We start from the raw sequence: 21547 nt of genomic DNA, 5'->3' as shown, positions 1-21547 counted from the left end.
GAAAAAAGGATGTAGCGTAACATTTAGAGTTTCCGACTTTGAAACTGGGGGACAGGCTTCGAGTCTCAGAGCCTGCACTATCCGTGCAAACAAAAAAAAAATGTAGACATGCTGATCAGAAGAAAAAATAAACTGCGAAACTCCCCCTCAACAATGCAGACTGATTTAGAGAGAGGATGTGATGTAATATCCAGAGCTGCAAAGTTTGGAAACTAGTTTTAGTCTCGGCTCTTTCCGTGCCTATTAAAAAAAAAAAAACCATACAGAGACATGCCGATCGGAATAAGTAAAACAATGGAGAAACTGAGAAACTAAAAAAAAATGCAGATTGGAAACAAAAAACGCAACGGAAACAAAAGGATAAACAAATGCCGATATGTAGGGTTATTACCACTACGTTATCTTTTCTGAACTCCCGCTGGATGAACATATATAGTTAGAAAAGCCAACATTTCGAAAACAAGGGCAGAAACAAAAGAAAAAGTCTCAGAGCCTGCCCTATCCCTGCAAACAAAACAAGGGAGGAAGGGTGACGAGACGCATGGGGAGCAGCAGGCTTTGATGTGCCGGCCGGCCATGCAGTGAATAATTAGGGGAGGAGAAATGCCGGCCTGAGGCAGAGCGCAAAGCAATGAAAGTTAAAGCAATTAGGGGGGAGGTGGGAGGGAGGCTGATCCTCGTACAAGCCACCATACTTAGAGTCACCCCTTTAGTCTTGGGAACCAGACTTTTTGGTTATCCATATCAAATCCCTTGACTTTGATTTTATGACGCAATGCATTCTGGGAAGTATAGTCTTGTTTTATTTCAATTGCACTAACACCCGACAGCCGAGCGTTTTAAAAGGAAAGCCCTGGGCTAGACTTATCATTCCTGTCTGGAGGGAGAGTCAACAAATTAAGTGTAAAAGTTGAGGCGCGGGTGTTAAGAGTCCGTCCACGTGCGGACCCATGAAAAAGGCTGGGCTTTAAATCATTGCAGCAAAGGTGTTTTTGAAAATTTAAGTATGTGTTTATTTCTGTAACACACACATGTGTTTCACCTTAGTGCATCACATTATTAGTATTATAGTTGGAGCAATGTGTTATAAAATCAAATATGAGAGAGGTTTTGGTTCAGCGCATATCCAGAATGTGGGGAGGAAGCACACAGGGTGAGCACATGACGGAGGGAAGTGGGGAGGACGCACACAAGGGTGAGCACATCACAGAGAGCATCCCTTCAGTCTCTCCATTACCAGGGGCCCTGTTCTGTTCTTATCACATGTACAGGTCCGGGACACGGCAAAAACACCACGGGGATTGATTCACTCTCTTTACACCACACACACTCCCCTTGTCCTAGCACTCAGGACACCAAGACAGCCAGACCTAATAGTTGTGTTAACAGAAGGAGGCTCCTACAGTCATTGAACGGGACTCTCTTCGGCCCCTCTCGTCTATCCTCTGCCCGGGCTCTCTGCACCCGAGACCTCGCCTGGAGGGGTGGAGTGCCCACCCGTGACTGCCTGCAGTGGTACCGTTCGTCGGTGCACTTCCCCCCCCTCCAACTGTCTGTCTCTTCCTGACGTTCTTTGTGCCTGCTGCCTGTGCACATATAGGCATTCCTCACTGCCTAGGCGCCTGTCACAGACTCTGCTTCTCTTGGGACAGTGGGGTGCGGCGCCATCACTGAAGGGAGTGCAGTGGTGATCCTGAGGCTGCCTGCTGTTCCACTCTTATGTGCACTCTCACCCTGGCTGCCTGTGGCTTTCAGTCTTCCTTTAGCCCTCCTCACTGTAAACAAGGAGGCATTCCCATTTGCACACAGATATTCACCATACTATAGGTGCTGGACCCAGCTTTGGCCACTAGAAAAAACAAGTATGACAACAGAGGCAACAGGTTGTTGCATAATATAGACATAGTTTGTGAGCGGCAGAAGTGAGAGCTATGCGCGTGGGAACTGCAGTTACACAACCTTGGTTTTGCAGGCAAGAGTCACGTGCAGGGGCGGGTAAAGCAAGAGTTGCCTTCTGGTTGTAAAGCCAGCTCGTGAATGACCAGCAAGAAATGAGGTCATGAGACTCCGGATTAGCGTCACGTGACTCAGGCCTGCATTTGCATGTCTTGCTGGCTGGACTGGCAGAAGGCTGGTGCGACCTGGGTATGATGACTTCCGTTTGCAGCAAAGACCTGCATCCCACACAGAATGTGAGATTGCATTTGTAAAATAAAGGAATACGCTGCGAGAGAAAACAAACGGAGAACATTGCCAAGACCATTTGCCACGAACATGCAGGTACAGACAAAGAAAAATATAAAGAAATGTCAGTGAAATTGTGTGTCACAGAAAAAAAACGAACAGCAATTTAGCACGAATTTAAACTGTGAAGGCAATTGGATCAGCGTATAGTTAAGGAATTTTGTGGTGAAGACCCGCAAAGACTTTTGAAGAAAGGCGCAGTGTGTCACCGAAGTAAAATATTATACAGTGATCAGCAAAAAAAAATATTTGAAGTATGTGCCTGAAAAATTAAACATAAACTGTGAGTGCATATGGTAGGAATAAAAGCAGGAACTATGAAGGAGTTTATAATGTGTGAGAAGCCTCAATTACATAGTCAACGCTATCGAGCAACTGCCATGAACAACCCCCACAAGCAACTGTCATCGCCAGCTGAAGTCAATGACAGCTGAAAACGACGTCTTCACGCTGAAGTAAACTACGTGGCGGCCATCTAGAAAGAATTTAACGCGCACAACATTACAGACTAGACTTCAAGCATGCATCGCAGCAAACGAGCATAAACAGGAAATTGACTCACAAACGCTTCGAATTGGTAAAATCAACCGGACGAGCAGAAACATCGAGAAGGGCGACTCACTATATTATTAAACAGTAATTTTGGAATTTTTTTTTAAATAACTAAGCAGTGTCCTAGGCAGTGAATTACACAGAAAAATTAAAACAAACATTACCAATAACAATATAAAGTGGATGTTTGCTCATAGGTAAAGAGCGGTCGGGAAACTGAAAGTACGGCCGGCTAGCCATGATTAATTAGGGGAGGAGAAGCCGCAGAGCGCACGCTGGGAGAAGCCCTTTGATGTGGTGGCGGCCGTGAAAAAATGCAATTAGGAGGGAGGGAGGGAGGGAGCCTGATGCGCGTGCTTGTTTGGTCACGTGATTCACGTGAACTCGAAGAAAACCGCACCAAAAAACCCTTGGTTTCATGAGTATTTTGAGCACTTGAATTCTCTCCATTTTCCATTCCTTCGGAATGGAAAAGGCGAGACCTAAAAAGGAAGTTTTGGGCCTTGCAAGTAGGTTAACTTGCCAGTTCGTAATGGCAGTTTAAAACTGCACACACTGTCTCTGTAGTAGCAGGCCTGAGATATGGTTTAAGGCTACTGAAGTAGGTGGCACAATTAGTGGTGCAGGCCTACCAGTAGGATTTAATTTACCCACCCTGGACACACATAGTGCAATTTACTTGGGACTTATAAGTAAATTAAATATCCAAATTGTGGATAAGCCAATGTTACCTTGTTTTGAGTACAGAGCAGATGCATTTTAGCACTGGTAAAGTGCCCAGAATCCTAGAGCTAGCAAAAAAGAAGCCATTAAAAGAGAAGGCCAGAAGGCAAAACATCAGGGGAAACCACGCCAAGACTGCCAGTTCTAATAATCATCTACTGCATTATCTGTATATTTTTAACAAACAAACTGTTTCTAGCGCAAAAAGTTCAAAAGTCACTAAAATGCAGCAAGGTGTGTTGCTATGTAGTGGAATGCCCATTGCAAAGGCTGACTTCACCTTTCTGCTGTTTACTGCTATTTGGGTGTTAAACTGCTACTATTGAGGTGCAAACAATGCCCAGACTGTGTTGAGTGTAAAAATGACAAAATAATGAAGTAATACTATCACAATATGTGCCGCATGACGTGCCATAATTTGCCTTTGCTTGCAACATAATTTACTAAACCCTGCTGCATAATTTGGCTCTCCTCTGCCAAATAATTCCAGTTGTCCTGCCTACCCCTTGCAGTTTTCATGCATTTCTTTGATGGTGGTTAATAAATGTGCTAGAATAGATTGTCAGTTATAAACTGCAAGTAACAAAAGCATATTTCTGACAAAGGCAGTAACCCACTGAACTATCTAGATTAAATGCGTTTTTGTGATCTGCATGGCATACAGTGCTTTGCAACAGGAAAATTAGTTCTATGTGCTACTTTGTGATGAGCCAAAACTTCCACTACACAAAACACCGATCTCTCTCCAGCAGTTCCATTAGTGACCAAATGGATTTTGAATTTTTTTTGTTGTTGTTCGAAGATTGATGAAGCCTATGAACTCTGCAGCAGGTGCTTCTAACTCCAAAATATATCTGAAAACTTGGCGCCCACTGAGATCAGCGCCCGGGGCGTTGGCACCAGTCACACAGCCCTGAAGTTGGCCCTGACTGCAACTCTCCAAGTCCACCTGTCACTCCGCAGACTGCTGCTCACCATTGGTGGACTAGCTGCAAAATGCTCAGTTTACCTACATCCTACTCTTCCTGCTCCCAGTCAGTTTGAGCTCTGCATAACGAAAAAATTATAGATCCAACTTAGCCCCAAAGCAGACTTTGTTTCTCTATGCAGGATATTGAGCCCTCTCTTAAAGTCCCCCGGCAATCTTGTTGATTTACCTGAAAGTAATTCAATTTTTTCTCATTTTATTTGTTCATTTTAATTACATTTTTTATAAAGTTTAATCCTTGTTGCACATGTGTGAGAAATCTATAAAAGTGACATTCAAATCAAAATATATGGCGCATCAGCAAATACAGATTTCAGATGGTTATGGATAATGGTTTCTGGGTTAAACAAAGACGGAGTATGTGAAGACTGACTTTTAAAATACATTGTCGGTTCCGATTAAAATCGGAGCCATGGTATTGACATTTCCAATCCATCACCATTCATCTCCCAACTGTGATGCCATTGCTGCAGCAAACCTGATAGCTATTTTACTCCTTCTTTGAAACTTTCCTCTTTTACCTGAGTGTGCCAATGAATACAATTCACAGATTGCCTCTCACGGAAGACAGAGAACGTCGTAAACTTTCAGTCTATTTAATTGCGTTATTATTATTATGATTACAACGTATTTAGTACTGTTTAAAAAGGGTGAAAGGCAGAGAGTTGAAAGTTCACAAACTGTCTGACTGTGGTTTTTCATTTCTCCAAGTGCCAACTGTTCTTTCGGGATTGGACCCACAAAATCTTGAAGCAGTCTTGAATGAAGTAGAAGGCTATCATCAGATCGGACCGGCAGAGTACTGCAAAGATAACTTTGTTTTGTCTGTAACAATAGCATTTGCCACTCAGTTGGAGCAGGTAATACTTTTTACTATAATTTATTTCAGATTGGTGTATGTACATAAATATATATGTGTGTGTGTGTGTGTGTGTATATATATATATATATATATATATATATATATATATATATATATATATATATATATATATATATATATAGTTAGGACCTAGTTTCCATAGGAAATCCGTAACATTCTATTGGGAATAACTTTGGCGCTGGTTGATGATTCTTCGCAAATTTCTCAAAGAAGATGGCCCGCTCCGCTCCTTTCCTTCCCTGAAAGTTTTGAGGGGATTAGTAAAGTGGGGGCTGAGAAAAAAGGGTGGTCCCAAAACATGTTTTCCCCATGTTAATTTCCATAGGACCTTTAGACACGGCTACAGCTTGAACCGCTGAACGGAATTACACCAAACTTGTCAAAATGGTAGTCTGGTACGCAAATCACTCTTTTGGTTAAATAGTGTTAATCCCTCCAGTAGTTCCTGAGAAAATTAAAAGAGAAAAAAATTATATATCTGTAAGCGCGCACCGTGCGTGCACCCTGTGATTTTTCTGAATTTTTTTTGGGGGGGGGGGAGGGCCTTGGGGGGCTTCTCTATATAATTTTAATCTCGAGGGTGCCCACCCCTCGTTTTGCCCCCAAGATCACTGCCGCGGCCCGAGCCGCCTCAAGATGGCCGCCGCCCTGTCGTGGGCGGGGCCGGGAGGACGTGGTTTCCGCTTCCCCCTGCCTTGGGGAAGCCTTCGATGTGCCCGTCCGGTCTCCCGTGCCAAGGGGGAGACCGGGTGATGCTGCCGGCCCGAGGAAGAAGTGTGGGCTGGTGCAGGGCTCCCGTGTGCTGAGGGAGCCCTGGGAAAAGAGGAGACGCCGCCCGTACCGCAGCGGGGCCCCCGTGGTGTTGGGAGAGCCCCGCAGCTGCCGGCGGAGAGGAGAAGGCGAGCCACAGAAGAAGAGCCCCACCGCACCTGAGGAGTGCCTCTTCCGTACCCGTGAGTGCGGGAAAGTACTGTGTGGCCCACTCTGCTCTCCTAGAGTCAACAATTCTCTTAAGAAACATTTTTACCAGGACACTTGAAGTGCGTACAAACCAAATGGTGGCAAAAAACGAAGGTGATATGTGTGTCCTGCTGCATTGCCAGTTTCACAAAAGGTATCATGAGTTACCTCGAAACTGTGAAATGGCGCAGTGCTCCCTTCGTCTCCTGATATTTTTGCAATTCAAGGTGTTGCATGCTGAACAGGTGCTTTGGTGAGGATCCCTCAGTAGACAGAGGATGCAGATTCTGTGTTACTTGCAATAAGGGCAAACTTTAAAAGCGTTTCCTATAATCTCTGAAATGAGTCACTGTCATATGACCTGACCCCAGGCTATTCTGTCTAGTTTGACCTCTGTAACTGTTCGTTGTTGTAGTCGATGTCTTAACGTCTGTTATGCAGGCCTCCAGTGTTTCGGAAATGCTCTTAAGACCCAGTTTACCAGAGCACTTGAAACAAACCTAAACCTAATGGTGCAATAAACTATCAGAGTAGCAGTCTGTGTTTTACTGTGTTGTGACAGAAGATATCCCGAGTCACATCAAAACCGAAAGGGCCTCTTCAAGGGGTGAAACAACTTTCAATATTCCTAAACTAACACGATATGCAATGGCTGTGTGCAGCATGTGATTTACAACAGCACATGCTGCAAACACCAAAGTGGTAAGAAAATAAGAAAACGCATTATTTGTTTCCTATTTTATACTCTGCTCAATAGTCCAGTTGCTCCCTCCTTTCCCCCTGACAATTGTCTTTAATCTGAGTATAAAGAGGCTAGAATCAATGTAGGTAAATATGTCTGAGATTCTACAATCTATGGAACTATACAAATATAGAGAGCTCATAATGTATAGGAGTTTGCAAAAAAATATATATATATAATGGACCGAAAAGTAAGGAGTTAAGGAAAACCCATGAAGAAATAATTAAAATACTAAAAAAGATTTTCTTGTAGAGCTCGGGTTTAGGTGATAAATTGGAATTAGAAAGGGAAATAAGTAGATATGGTAGATAGAAAGTATATTTCAGTTTTTGATGGATTTAATATTTGACTGCCATGATTTTATTTCACTACAAGCATACTAAAATTAAAAGCTATTAAACACAAAGCATAAGGTTGTCCTACTTCCCATTGAAAATCCTCGTTTTCTGTTTTTTTAGGCCGATATTTGCACAATATTTTCACCTCACCTTTGTGATATGTAATCTGTTTCTCCAATGAGACACTTGCTAATGCCTTGTTTGTTGCATTTTTGTTTACCATAACAAACTCCCACATACAGAACTTGATCTGAATTGAAAATAGTTTCTGGTTATTTTTTTCACCTAAGCTCCTCTTCTCTAGTTGTTAGTTAATGCCTTGCCTGCACATAGTAGGAATGTAGTCCGTCCTTTACACATTTCTGTTGGATTTACCGAGCAATGACAAAACGTACAGTAGCATCATTAAGGAAAAAGGAATGGTTGTGTCCAAGAAAGAATGGTCACTGTGGTAGATGAAACTGTAGGCTAACAACTGCAGTGAGTGAGGTACTTATTATTTTGGAATTTCAGGTCTGAGGGTAGCACTGGGCACCTACATGGTGATCCAGTACATCAAAGTTGCCCCGCCCACGTTACTCAGTAGACAGCTGCATGTCCTCTGTGACTGAGTGTTGCAAGTCATTTTATGTCCTCTGGATTACTAAAATACATGGGATGGGGCAAAATATATACGTGGGTACAGGAACTCTGGCAAGGACAGTGAGGGAGGTTGCTGGGGCATTTTGTGAGGGGAACACACATAAAATGGACACAGAGGTTGGGTATGAAACCGTAGGGCAGAGTCAGCATGTTTTAAATAGTTTGCATTCTAAATGTTCAGGAATTCTTCAATTTAAAGAAGTTCAAATAGTGTTAAGTGTATATTTCAATTTGCCACTGAATAGTACATGTTAACAATTGTTTCCTCAAATTTCCCCATCGATTTTTACATTTATTCCCAAAGAAATTTGAAAGCCTTACTGTAGGGATTCACTTGATGTGCTGGTATGGAACCCTACTATGTCACAATGCTGCCTCTTTCTCTTATATAAGTTGATTAGGTCTGCAATGTTTAGATTTAAATTGGAGGCAGCTTCGTTTAATATCGCTTTTCCACCTGCATGTACCAGTGGTTGGCTGTGTACACTTCAAGAATAAAGACCTGTGTTTTTCCTCGAGTGATTACCACATAAAAAACTGGTGATGAGCTCCAGAGCCGCCACCATCAATAGGAAACCATCCAATGCATGCAGAATGGTCTGGGCAGTAAGCCTATTTCTTCAGGGAGGAGTGCGCGTTCAGTAGGCTGTTGCCAGTGCATGTGTGCCTGCTCATAGTCTTCTATATAGAAACACCTTCGCATCATTAAGTGTTGTAGGTCCCAACCAGGCCTCATTTTTAAATAGATGATGTCTGTGTTATGTTATGTTATGTTAATATTATTTTTATAGCGCGCAGCTGCCCCAGCAAAGGGGCGTCCTGGCGCTTAGACAGGTACTATAACATAACACACAAAAGAGAAGAAGGGGGAAGCGGCTACTCAGAAACAGGGAACAAAAAAGTTTTAATAGCACGCCTGAAGGCAGACAGGTCGTTCAGAGCTCGGATGTGCACCGGGAGCGAATTGCACAGCCCCGCAGCAAGCACCCGGTAAGAGCGGCCACCCATTCTACTGAGTTTAAAACGGGGGCAGACTGCCAGATGGTGAGCCTCTGATCTTAACGATCTCGAAGGGATGTAGGGAAGAAGCAAGTTGGCAAGAGCCGGCGGCAAAGAAAGTTTCATGATTTTGAAGGCCTGACAGATCGCTTTAAACTTAATCCTCTGTCTGACCGGTAACCAATGAAGGGCAGAGATGGTGCCCGAAACAGAACAATGTTTGGGAAGACCAACAATAGCCCGCGCCGCGGCGTTTTGTACCCTTTGAAGCCTGGTTGCCTCAGCCTGATTTACCCCTAACATCAGCGCACTTCCGTAGTCCAGCCGGGATAACACAGAGGCTTGGACCACGAGCTGCCGGGTGGGAGGGTCGAAGTATTTCAGGACCGGCCGTATGCCTCGCAAGATACCGTAGCAGGTGGCTGCAACCTTCTTCGTGTGACCTGTGAAGGTGAGCGCAGGATCTAGCCAGATCCCTAAGTTTTTCACTTCGGAAGCTGGGATGGGAGTAATGGCCAGCTCTGGAGGCCACCACTGGTCTCCACATAGCTCAACATGTTTCCCCAAGACCAACACTTCAGTTTTAGTGGCATTCAACTGTAAGCAATTGGTACGTAGCCAACTCGCTACTGCCACAAGTCCAGCTCGGAATCTGAGGGTCTCCACTCAGTGTGTGCAACTTCTTTGCTCCAGGCCTCAACTAAGCCTTGTGCTTTTGTACAAGACTTCATTGTGCCGTCTCATCCCATGTGTTCCCTTCTGTTGGAATGCAGGAAGCATCGTTTTGGCATATTGGTGGAAATATTTCTTCAGTGACGCACAGTCTTTCAACGGTCTATTTTCTTCAAATCATGCATGGTTTTGTGAATCACAATAATATGCCCATCTGTTTGTTCTCATATTGATATCCAACGTAAACTCAACTATTATTTCTAGGTAGTAAACTGCTGTGATGCACGTACACACATGCATACATATTCTACTGTGGGTCTCATTGACTGGGTGCAACAGTGACTCACACTGTCATTGTACTAACTATATTACAAAAGTGATGCAGATATAATTTTGGCAAGATAGCAGAAGGTGTGCCCACCATCTTATTTACATTTTCTAAAGGTTGACATTTTGTAAAAGCACTGTACCTTAATGTTGTTTTTTTATTTCTTTTTTGTGTGTTTATTCTTGTGGTGCCGCTCCCATCAGTTCTGCACATTTTCCTTTTCTCTGTGATGCAGCCGGTCAGTCTTTCTCCATGTTTTTATGGGACGGTTGGTGATCCACCAATCCCTTGGTTCCATGCTTTAGAGCCATAACTTGGTGCCATGGAGCATCATCATCCTAAAAATCTTTGTTAAAAACGTAAACCCTTCTTTATAAGCCTTTCGCAGATATTTATAAAATGGGTGCCACATCGAAGAGTGCATGGCATCTTGAAATGAAACCAAACACAGCCACATGGACCGAACCCCCCAAAAAACCGACCAGCTACTTGGAGCTGTTCACAAACAATGAACAATAAAAACTATAGCTATTACTAGTGACCAACATCATGTTTAGTTTAATTGACTTCCTAGATTTCAACTCTACAAAGGGTTTTACTGTGAGCTTATTCAACTATATATTCCCTATCCGCTTGCTTTCTGGCCACAAATGATGATTTTGTCCACACCAAATTAACCTAGACTATAGTCTTGGGGGTTTTCAAATAGTTCTAGACTCCCAAGTCCCCTTAAGGAGGTCTTCAAATAATTCTGCTATTGGATACTGCTCGCCAGAACGAAGGCTGAATGGTCCCTGATTGAAGTGTGCTTCAGCTTTATATCATCCCTTACCCAGTGAGAAAGCCTTTGAAGCAAAGGGGTGCAAATGGAACACATTTGATAAATACCGTTGATCCAGCTCCTCATGAACTTTAAAAGCAGAATTCCCCTACGGCAATGACAAAAGTCGTTGCATAAATTGATTTTCAGAACTTTGTAAAAGTGAGCTATCAGTGTACTCTCATATGCCACTCCCATAGGAAATTACCAAGATGCATTTGGCCAGATACATTTTTAACATGGCTGGCAGGGGTATGTTGAACAACCTTGAAGCAAAATCAAAGACTGAGGATATAGTTCTTGACAGAAGGTGTCTTCACTGAAATTAATGAAGGCCAACAGTTAGAGCGATCAAACAATACTACCAGATATGGGAACAATTCGACCCTACTGAAAGTGTTAACTGTCACTTTAAACACACTAGTTTTAGTTGACCTAGACCCAACTACCATTCCATGGGATTTACGGAAATTAGTAGTTAAAGTACATCCTTGGCGAACCTCCCCTCTCTATGTGAAAAGACTGAGTGCACTCGCCGTCCTCCCCAAACCCAACCAAATTGTAAAGATTGTGTCAATTGTGTAAAAAAGACACAATAGAGGGATCTATTTTTAGGGATATCATGTTGACCATGTCAAACACAGAGCTGAGGGCCATAAAGTCCATATGTAAAGCACCTTGCTGGCCACTGTGTATTTATTAATGATCAAATTAGGATTTAGACATAGGTAAATAGCCCCCAACACAAGTCTAAACCCATTCTGCAGGCCCAATCGTATTTGGTTATGCTGAACTCATGTAGATGACGTGTTGAAAATGATCCATCCAATCACTTTGACCACTGAATCTATTAAAGAAATTGACCTGTAATAGCATGGATTGTTTTTATTACCTTTGAACTATGACTAGGAATCTGGAATGCCGGTGGTCACTGCAGCACTAATAGTCCTGATAAGTAAAGGTGCACAGAGCACAGAGTCTGATTTATACAAGTCCAGAGGGACCCATAAGGTCCAATAATCTTGTTCTTTGAAGTCACGTTAATGGCATCACTGACTGACACAAAGATGAGATGTGCCTTTGAGCATTGAACAGTCTCAAGTCATGGAAGCAGAATAAGTCGAGTCCTAAATCTCCTTTAAATGTGAAACCCAGGATTTCGATGGAATAGGAGAGCAACCCAGATACACACTCCGATGGAGAAAAAAAATGCTGGTTTAGGATATCCCAAAATAGTCACTATTTCTACAAATCCTAGCTTGAGGCAACTGCTTCTAGGCTGCCTCCCCTAGCACTACTTTCTTTCACTGCTTGCTTGTATCTAGAGTAGCAAGCAGCCACTTCCTGTCTTACACTCAGCTTATTCTTTAGAGCCTTCAGTAGGACACTGTGCGCTTTGAAGTACATATGATCGAACCACGTGCACGCTTGATGGCTTTGAGCTGCACACAATAGTCCGGTTTTGTTTGACAGCCTTACAAGTCACCATAAGTGAATCAATAACTGCTACATCAGTGGAACCCTCATTCAGTCAAACCTAAAGCTCAGGTAAACATTTAATAGAAAATTGCTCTCTGAAGTATTTCGGGACTAGTTTCTCCCTCCTCAATCTGTGCTCTCTGACCAACTCATGAAAGTTAGCCCACTTCAAAGACATAAGTGGTTTGTGGTCACTATGTACACCTTAAAATCAATTACCTTCTGACACAGGAGAACAGAGACATCTTGAAGCATCAAGATTTCATCCGGAAAAGAACATGTTTTTGTTATTACATTCTCTATGCTTTGAAGGGAGGGTAGTGTCCAAGCACCCCCTGAACATTAATTGTGTTTTATGAAGGAGAAGTTATAGACGGGTACACGGAGGTAGTAAAAGAAAGTGTAGTTAGGTGGTCATTCAAACTAGCTTAGTGGTCCTCCAGTATAAAGTTTTTAAGAAGTGTGGCTCACTGGTTAGAGGAGGCAGACCCAGAAGCAGAGGTCAGACCCGGGACCAGGGTTCAATTCCCGACGCAGCAGGGTCTTGAGCCCAAATGTCCACGGACTCTATAATTCTCGCTTCGGTGCCCACTCGAATCATGGGTTCACACTCTGCAACTCTGGGCATTAGCTTGCTTAATCTCCACAAAGGCCCCCCCACGGCGGGATGCCTGGCTTTCACCTTGGGGATGCCCAGTACGGGTTATCTCACAGGGAAAAGCCAGGACGGGTTCCCAAGGCAAGCGCCGAGATGCTCCAGGGTAAGTCGAGCGCTATATAAGACTGTGCAATAATAATAATAATAATAATTAAGAGAAGGCAAAAAATGGGGGAAGATTTCGATACTTACAAGCTTTGAAGAGGTTAATTGCTGACTGTCGATTAATTCAGGATCAATTAATTTGCCAATACTCAGACGGAAATTCAACTGAAGCTATTTCAAAAGGGAATCCCTCACTGGGTGAAGTTAACAGTCCAATGCATTCTTATTTGTCAGTCAAAGAACTAGAGTTTAAACACAATTATACTGTAAATAATGTTAAGTGAGAGTTGACAAGGCTCGTTAAAATACTCTGAGTTCTGCTAAAGTGTTTTTAAAAGTAACCTTACATATTCAGGTGTGAGAATTCTGCATGTATGAAAAGTGGGAGAGTTTGTTTTGCAAAACTGTGCCTTGCAAAATTTGTAACAAATTTAGTTAGTTTGGTCAAGGTCTGTCGTAGTGCTGACCTGACATGAGCAATGTGATGAATGTGTCAGAGGCTTCCGAAATGACTTCCTCAACAAACATAAAAGAAGATTTGAGGGACATAGCTTTAGTGGTTCATGAGAACGAAGGGTGATTCTTTTGAATATGTGGATCAAAATGTGAGCACTGGACAAAAACGTGTTTGTTGGTAGACTCTGGAGTGAGAATTACAAAGATAATGCAAGTTGTGTTCCAGGAGGTTTGGCCTGACAGACTTTTAGAATCTCCTGATAGTTCACCTGTGTCTTAAAAAGGGTAAATAATTGGAACTGCCTGGTTATTGCAAGGATATTCTTGATTTCAGAGTAAGGAAAATATTTTGGTAAAATGTATGTTGCTGTAAAGAGTTTATTTATTTTTGGTTGACTCTAAGGATTGTTTCACGTGGTATTAAGACTTGGATAAAAAGATCCAGTGTCTGTAGTCAGGAGTGTCAATATGACTGAAGAAGTCACTGACATGTTTCCTTCTGTTACAGCCAAAAAGTTATGGACGCTCAATGATTTCAAGCACTAAATCCGAGTCAAGGAGGGAGTGGTGCCAGTTAAACTTAAATTGTGCCGTTTACCATTCCGCATAAGGGATGATCTTGAGACGTATTGTTATATCTTTGTGAATAGGGAATAACCAAACCAATGGAATTCTCTTTTTGGCGCTCACCCTTGGTGGTAAAATGAAATTGCAGTGGGGAATTGAGGGTATTTGTCTACCTTTGGAGTCTCAATAAGGCAATATGGGTCAATTCACATCCTCTCCTCAAAATCACTAAGTTGTTGCTTATGGCAGCTATAAGCCATTTATTTATTTGGCTGCTGCTTACAACCAAGTCATTTTAACATGAGTTGGGGCATTATAAAGCATTTATTACCGCGACAGCAGCAACTCTTCCGTATCCTTCAAAACTTCGGATACGGAAGTGTTGCTGCTGTTGCGGTATCTGATACAGGATACTGGCTGCCACAGAGGCCACAAGAAACATGAGATTCTGAATGATACTACCAAACCCACAATGATTTATGTTGTACTCAAAAGGAAGCTGGAACAGTAGGTTCTTTAAGTTACTTTATTAAGATGTTAAGTTAAGATGATAACATTAACCCCATCAGGAGCAGCTGTCCTGCTGCTCAGCCCTCACTCAACTGACATTCATAACATACTAACATTCCACTCATCCAACATTCTACAACACATGCATTCTAGCTGAGCAGCAGGGAGACTCAAGATACAACATATCTCCCTTCGTTATAGGGGAAAGAATTGCATAGTAAACAAATAAGATAATGACCACATGTTAAGTACACGCAGTCACAAACTTAAAACAATGCACAAATAAAACATATGCAAATATGCAACACCATTCTACCAATGAACTTACAAAGAAGATACATCCTGAATCGCTATACCACGATTCACCACACATCAAAAGAAAACAACCCGAGGCACTATGTAACGCCTCCTCTCACACAACACAGTCTGAGCAGAACGTCACGAAAGATCCCTGAAATAAAGCGCTATCCATCATCATACACCATCAATCCGAAATGCCACACATCATACCAGTTGGCCAGACCAGAACAACATGCAGCACTCACACGAACAAACCATAGAACGAAATAACAGGAATCAACGTGTACACTACAGACAAATGAACAAGCCCTTACAAAACTCATTCACACACCAGAATGAGCACTTACATAACCCATTCCTACACCAGAACGAGCACTTACATAACTCATTCTCACACAAATGAACAAGCTCTTACATAACTCATTCATACACCCGATCGAGCACTTACATAACTCAATCATAACCAGAACGAGCACTTACATAACTCATTCGTACACCAGAATGGGCACTTACATAACCCATTCCTACACCAGAACGAGCACTTACATAACTCATTCTCACACAAATGAACAAGCCCTTACATAACTCATTCCTACACCCGATCGAGCACTTACATAACTCAATCATAACCAGAACGAGCACTTACATAACTCATTCTAACACAAATGTACTACATAACCACTAGCAACATGAGTTAATGAGTCGCCTAACAACTGAGCACGACACACACACAACACTAGTTGTGTAACAACTCCTAGTGAATGATCACCAACACCCAAAAAAAAGCCCTCCAACAACCAAGTGACAACACGCAATGTGAAACAACCAGTACTCACACAGAAAACAAAATATGAAACATTCCCTAGATCTCCACTCACTCACAACAGCAAACTACACCCATCCTCAAGCAGTCTAAGCATTGCACCAAACAAGTCCTCAGACAAGCTTATGAAACATTGCAACCAAAATATACTGTAGTTTGTCAAATTCAGCAATAATTGACACGTCAAAGTGTCCCCAGCGTAGATCTTCTTCACCGCTTTGAAAGTATAGTTCTCCATCGCAGTCTGCAACTCACTTATTAAGCTAAGACTTCAATATTCCGTTACACACCACTGTCATTCTCAGAGACACAATGTCTTTTACCAAGAAGCTGCAGAACGCGTTGCTCCCCTTACTACCGCTTCAGTTGCCGGTTCAATATTCCGTTACACACCACTGTCATTCTCAGATACACGATGTCTTTTACCAAGAAGCTGCAGAACGCGTTGCTCCCCTTACTACCGCTTCAGTTGCCGGGTGTGGGTTAAAGACACATTCCTTCTCCTGAGACATGCTGCTTCGGGAAGTCTCTGTAAGACGTGACGCGATGTTCCTCAGAGACGCGTTGCTTAGGAACGAAAATGTTTCCCAAGATGGCTGTGAGGTAGCGTCATTGCATCACTGCCGTTTCCTGCCGTGACGCCTGCTTCCTGCTCTCGACCTGATCACAATGCCGATGGCTCGATTCGAAAAATAAGATGGAGAAGATTCCAACGGTGAGTCAAGCTCGCGCTACTCTGCTCGAGCCACAATTTTCCTTATTTTCAAAAGATGCCTTTGGTTGATGTCAGCGTTTCCACCACACAAGCTACACTTCCAGTTAACTTCCAAAACGGCTTATCCTCACATTTCCTGTGCAAATACATGCCGGTCACAGTTTGATGTCAATGCTTCTCCAGATATGGGGTCAAACACATATAACGCTGGACACCAACCGCCGTCACATCACCAGCTGATCACAGTAATAGTCATTTCACAGTTTCATTTCCGATTTTAAGTGTTACAGCGCTAGTCTCTTCTGCTTTCTCAAAATAATAATATTTCCCTTTTAAACGTTCACAGCGCTAAAAACGTTCACAGCGCTAATCTCTGGAGGCTCTTTCTTCATCACTGCTAAAGTTTTTTTTAACAGTTACAGCGCTAGTTCCACCTCCATTTAACAGTAACAGAGCAGTTCCCTTTTTTTTTTAACTGTTACAGCGCAAATCACTTCAGGCTTTTATTAACAGAACAGCGCTAAACACTTCTTCCTTGCTGCAATTTTTATCAGGTACAGCGCTAGTCCTTTCTGCTTTGCTAGGAAGTTTTAACCAGGTAACCATGCAGATCACAACGATACAAGATTTTCTCTTAACAGTCTGGCAAAACTTGATTTCAGGGCGACCGATGTAGAGGTCACTGATGGGGTTAATCTGCCAGTCAACGTTACATGCACACTTTACATCCAGACTAAAAGTGTTTTACCTTAGTGTTTCTTTTGTCTTCTTCAACAGTACTTGCATGTTACCGGTTCCTTATCCTTTTCCTTAGCTCCTTGGTCACGATGAAGTTTTCTTTATACAGTCTTCTTTTTTTTTAAGTACCTTATCCTTCTTTCCTTGGTCAGAATGAAGTTTTCAAATAGTCTTTATCCTTTGCACGCGTTGATTCTTTTCAGTAAAGTTCCCAAATGTCGCCAAAATGTTGTACTCAAAAGGAAGCTGGAACAGTAGGTTCTTTAAGTTACTTTATTAAGATGTTAAGTTAAGATGATAACATTAACCCCATCAGGAGCAGCTGTCCTGCTGCTCAGCCCTCACTCAACTGACATTCATAACATACTAACATTCCACTCATCCAACATTCTACAACACATGCATTCTAGCTGAGCAGCAGGGAGACTCAAGATACAACAATTTACATTTGACATTGAGCCCTGATGAAGTTCCTGCTGTTGAACGAAACGCGTTGACTGATGTCGAATTTTTAATTCCAATTGATAATAAAGCTACATTTTGGATACATTTGGAGGCAATTGACTCTGTTCTGGTGTACCTTCCCTTTTGCACAAAGTTTACCTATCTGGTTTCCAGTAGAGCAGAAGTGCAGTGGGCTCTGGAAGCAGTTGCACCGACTCTTTAATTATTTATATCTACCTGGAATTTGATGTGCTGAACCTTGGTCAGCCGCACTTTTTGATCTTCATTGTGATTTAACTGTGAAAAACGGCTTTAGGAGTTTTTCACTGCCAAGATCTGTAAAACTTATTAAACACCATGCACCCTGCCTTAGGTGTGTTTAGGGCCTATTTTGGGAATGACTTATAAGTATAAAAATGTTTCAGTCTGGCAAAAGGTTTATTTTGGCTGGTTGAAATGGAAGTTTGAAACTGTACAGCAGGCTACAGTAGTAGGCCTGAGACCTGCTTAACAGTACTATTTTAGTGGGTGGTTCAATGTGTTCCGCAGTCCCCTTTAAGGATTTGATCTAGAGGCCCTGAGTACATGTATCGCTATTTACTAGGGACTTGTAAGTAAATTATATGTTTAAATTGCGTTTATGCTAATGCTGTGTTTAAAGGAAAGCGGTACAAAAGGGGGGTGGTGATGAACGGAGCATCTGAACCAATCAAACACTCACACCCAGTCAACAGATCTGGGTTTAATCCATCACCGTTCTTTAGCCCACTCTGCCACCCCAGTTTAGACATGGCCATATGCAAATCAGTCTGACCCTGTGCCTCATGGGAACAGTCCAGCCCGAACTGCCAAGCCATGCCTTCCCTGGACCGGAAACAAGCTTCCTAGGACCGGTTTATGGCATTCCAGCCGTCTTCAGCCAGGCTTGCCTGAATCCAGTGGCAAAGTGAGCAAGGGTCTCACGTCTGAGCATACCCTGTCACACTTATGGCGGCCAAAGCAGTACAAAAGGGGGTAATGATGGAAAGAGCACACGCACTTTTACACTGGTTAGCAGTGGGAAAGAGCAGAGAGTCCTAGGGCCAGATGTATGAACAAGGAATTTGTGACTCGCAAATTGCATTGCAATAGTGACTTGCAATTTGTGAGTCGCAAATTGGTATGTACTACAGTGTCTGCAACACTGATTGCGATTCCCAATGGGGTCGCAAATTGCATGCCTCATGTATATTCATGAGGCACTCTCAATTTGTGACCCCATTGGGAATGGCTGGCCCTCCCAGGTATGGTGGCCTGCGGGGCTCAGCAGACCTCCATTTCTGGGACTGCTTTCAAATAAAGCAGTGTTTTTTAATGCAGCCCGTTTTCCCTAAAGGAAAACTGGATGCATTTGAAAAAAGGAAAATGAAACTTTTTCGTTTCATATTTTAAGTGCAGGTAGTGGTCCACTGCCTGCCCTTAAAAAATATTTTTAGAGGAAGTCACAAAGGGGAAGGGGTTCCCTGCGGACCCCTTCCCGTTGTTGAGTGGTTTACCACCCATTCTGTGAAGGGTGGTAAACTGCAACTGTTTAGTGACTGGTATTTGGATCCTAATAGTGAGTCGCAAATCCTATTTAGCGAGACACAAATAAAATGCGACTCGCTAAATAGGGTTTGTACATGGCCCTGTAGGTTTTTGCGCAAACAGGTCTCAAACCCATACATCTGACCCCGAATGCCAACAAAAACTAGCTAAGCAAAAATCAGGGATTAATGGCCACAAGTCTGGGAAAATACCACACCAAGAATGTTGGGTTTAACAGCTTAAAATGTGAATTCTTAAAAATCTGAGTTGAATAACTGGGACATGTGGTTTACAGCGATAGTATAGAACCAAGACGTGGATTGGATGGGGCTATTGTTGAACGCAGTACTCTTTCACTCAATAATTAATTAAAATATTTTATTGGATTGTTTGAGTTTTACATTGTTTAATCCCAGAAGAAGGTTCTGAATCATAGTAGCGCACTAAGAAATCTTGGCGAACTTAAAAAGCTTCGGACTCTGACCAAATCAAAATACCAGGACACAGTACCACACCACTAGAGAGCCTGCTCAGCGATCGATTTTGGGCACACCGTAGGCCTCTACTACAGGCTGCCTGCATAAGGCCTTCCCAGTTCCTAGTTCCGATGAGACCCTTTACCAAGGGGCGAAACGCATCAACAACGTTAGCCAAAGGTATTAATCTTAAAATGTCTTCAGTGGAAAAGAATGTTAAAAGACAGTTGAAGACAATTCCTTCGCTATAATTACTGCTATGACCCTTGTGCACTTTTCAATGTAATGTACAGGCAAGATTAAGCAAAGCATATATCTACCATACTACTTGATATGTAACATTTGGACTAGGATTGCCTCCAGTTTTTCTAATTTTTTTCTAGTTCTTATGATGAACTTCACCATGACTCACTAACTGGTGATGCAACTCAGTCTCAGCCACTCTTTTTTTTAAATCATTTGATCGGTTATCATTTTGGCACCAATCTTTGTGTATGATTTTACACGTAACGATTTTCTTGCAGGCAGTGTTTTGAAAAATATGTTTGCTTAATGCAGACATATATATACTTATATTGATCAATTGATTTGCGGCTTTGATCTCTTTCTATGATGTACTAAAAGTGTAATTCACAGGAGGTAACTGTTAGGTTATTGTATAAGTTTTAATTTGAAGCTAGTTTTGTTTAAGCTGTTTATCCGCCAGCCTGAGCAAGTGATCCTCTCTCTACACTTCAAGAATAAAGACCTACCTTTTCCATGCTCCGCCGCTTTCCTCAAGTAATTACCAAACATACCCTCAGGTTTCCACATATATTACATCTTCTGAAAGCTACCCTGTGTTAAGTGTAAAATGATTATGCCTCTTCGGGCTTTTGAGGCATGTCTCTTTGTTTTAGGGCTCGTAGGCTAGTCTTAAAAAAGAAAGCAAAATGACAATACCTGACATGTTTTGTTGTGTTCACTGCAAAGTTAGGATGTCTAAAGTTGTCCAATAAGATGGGCCCAGCTGGCGGATATGCTGTTAGATATTATATGTCTTGCATTACCCAGGCTTCCAGTAAAATCAACTTCTCACATATTTATTTCGCAAAATGATGCACAAAAGTAGTGCACGTATGGTTTGGTAGGGAGTAGAATCTATATGAGTGTGCAATCTATAATTTGTATTATTTTGAAACCTTGCAGTTTTGTGCCTAATTAAAGTAGTAAGAGAACCAATGTGTTATGGACAGAAAAAACGATTTCTTGCAGTTTCATTGGAATACTTATAAGTGACTTGGGACAATGTACAATCTCTGTTATGAAGATATTTCTTCCACCATTATTTTCCTTTCGTGTCCTTACTTAAACTTTATCTCTCTATTTGTAATCTTTTTATTTTCTTGTTAGGACATGTTTATCATTTTAGTAATTCCAACTTTGTTTCTAATACCTGTAGTTGATTTCTACTGCAATGAAACTCCCACAGAGACAGCCAGAATTTTTCTTCTATTATTCTTTACTGGGAAATGATGTCACAAATGAACCTTTCACTGACTTGATGAACCCTAATTTTGAGCCTGAAAGAGCATCAGTAAGAATACGTAGCAGCAATGAAATGCTTCAGTTGTACCTGAGCTTTCATCCAAAACTACAGGTATGGATTTTTATTCAGTGTTTTACAAATTTCCCTCTACATTCACCCTTTGGCAGTCACTTCCAAGATGTTAGAAGAGGAAGAGCATAAGTTGGGGTCTTCGATCTGTTAATGGTTTTGGTTGGTGTGGTGTACCACTGGTGTCCTGGGGCCACCAGCCCTATTGTTGTTTGAATGAGC

General features: G+C 42.2%; 1 protein-coding gene across 1 annotated transcript in view; it reads left to right on the top strand.

The window, feature by feature from the left end:
- Positions 1–21547, top strand: part of CEP120 (centrosomal protein 120) — a 375016-nt gene that overhangs the window by 109585 nt on the left and 243884 nt on the right. The window contains exons 5-6 of the mRNA XM_086961084.1: positions 5219–5367; positions 21170–21367. Coding sequence (XP_086817210.1) covers positions 5219–5367; positions 21170–21367 — 347 coding nt within the window. The remainder of the gene's footprint in view (positions 1–5218; positions 5368–21169; positions 21368–21547) is intronic.

Source organism: Lissotriton vulgaris, chromosome 3_1 (assembly GCF_964263255.1).
Source record: "Lissotriton vulgaris chromosome 3_1, aLisVul1.2, whole genome shotgun sequence".
Lineage (NCBI taxonomy): Eukaryota > Metazoa > Chordata > Amphibia > Caudata > Salamandridae > Lissotriton > Lissotriton vulgaris.
Note: the sequence above shows the minus strand (reverse complement) of the source record. Positions and strands in the feature narration are given on the sequence as shown.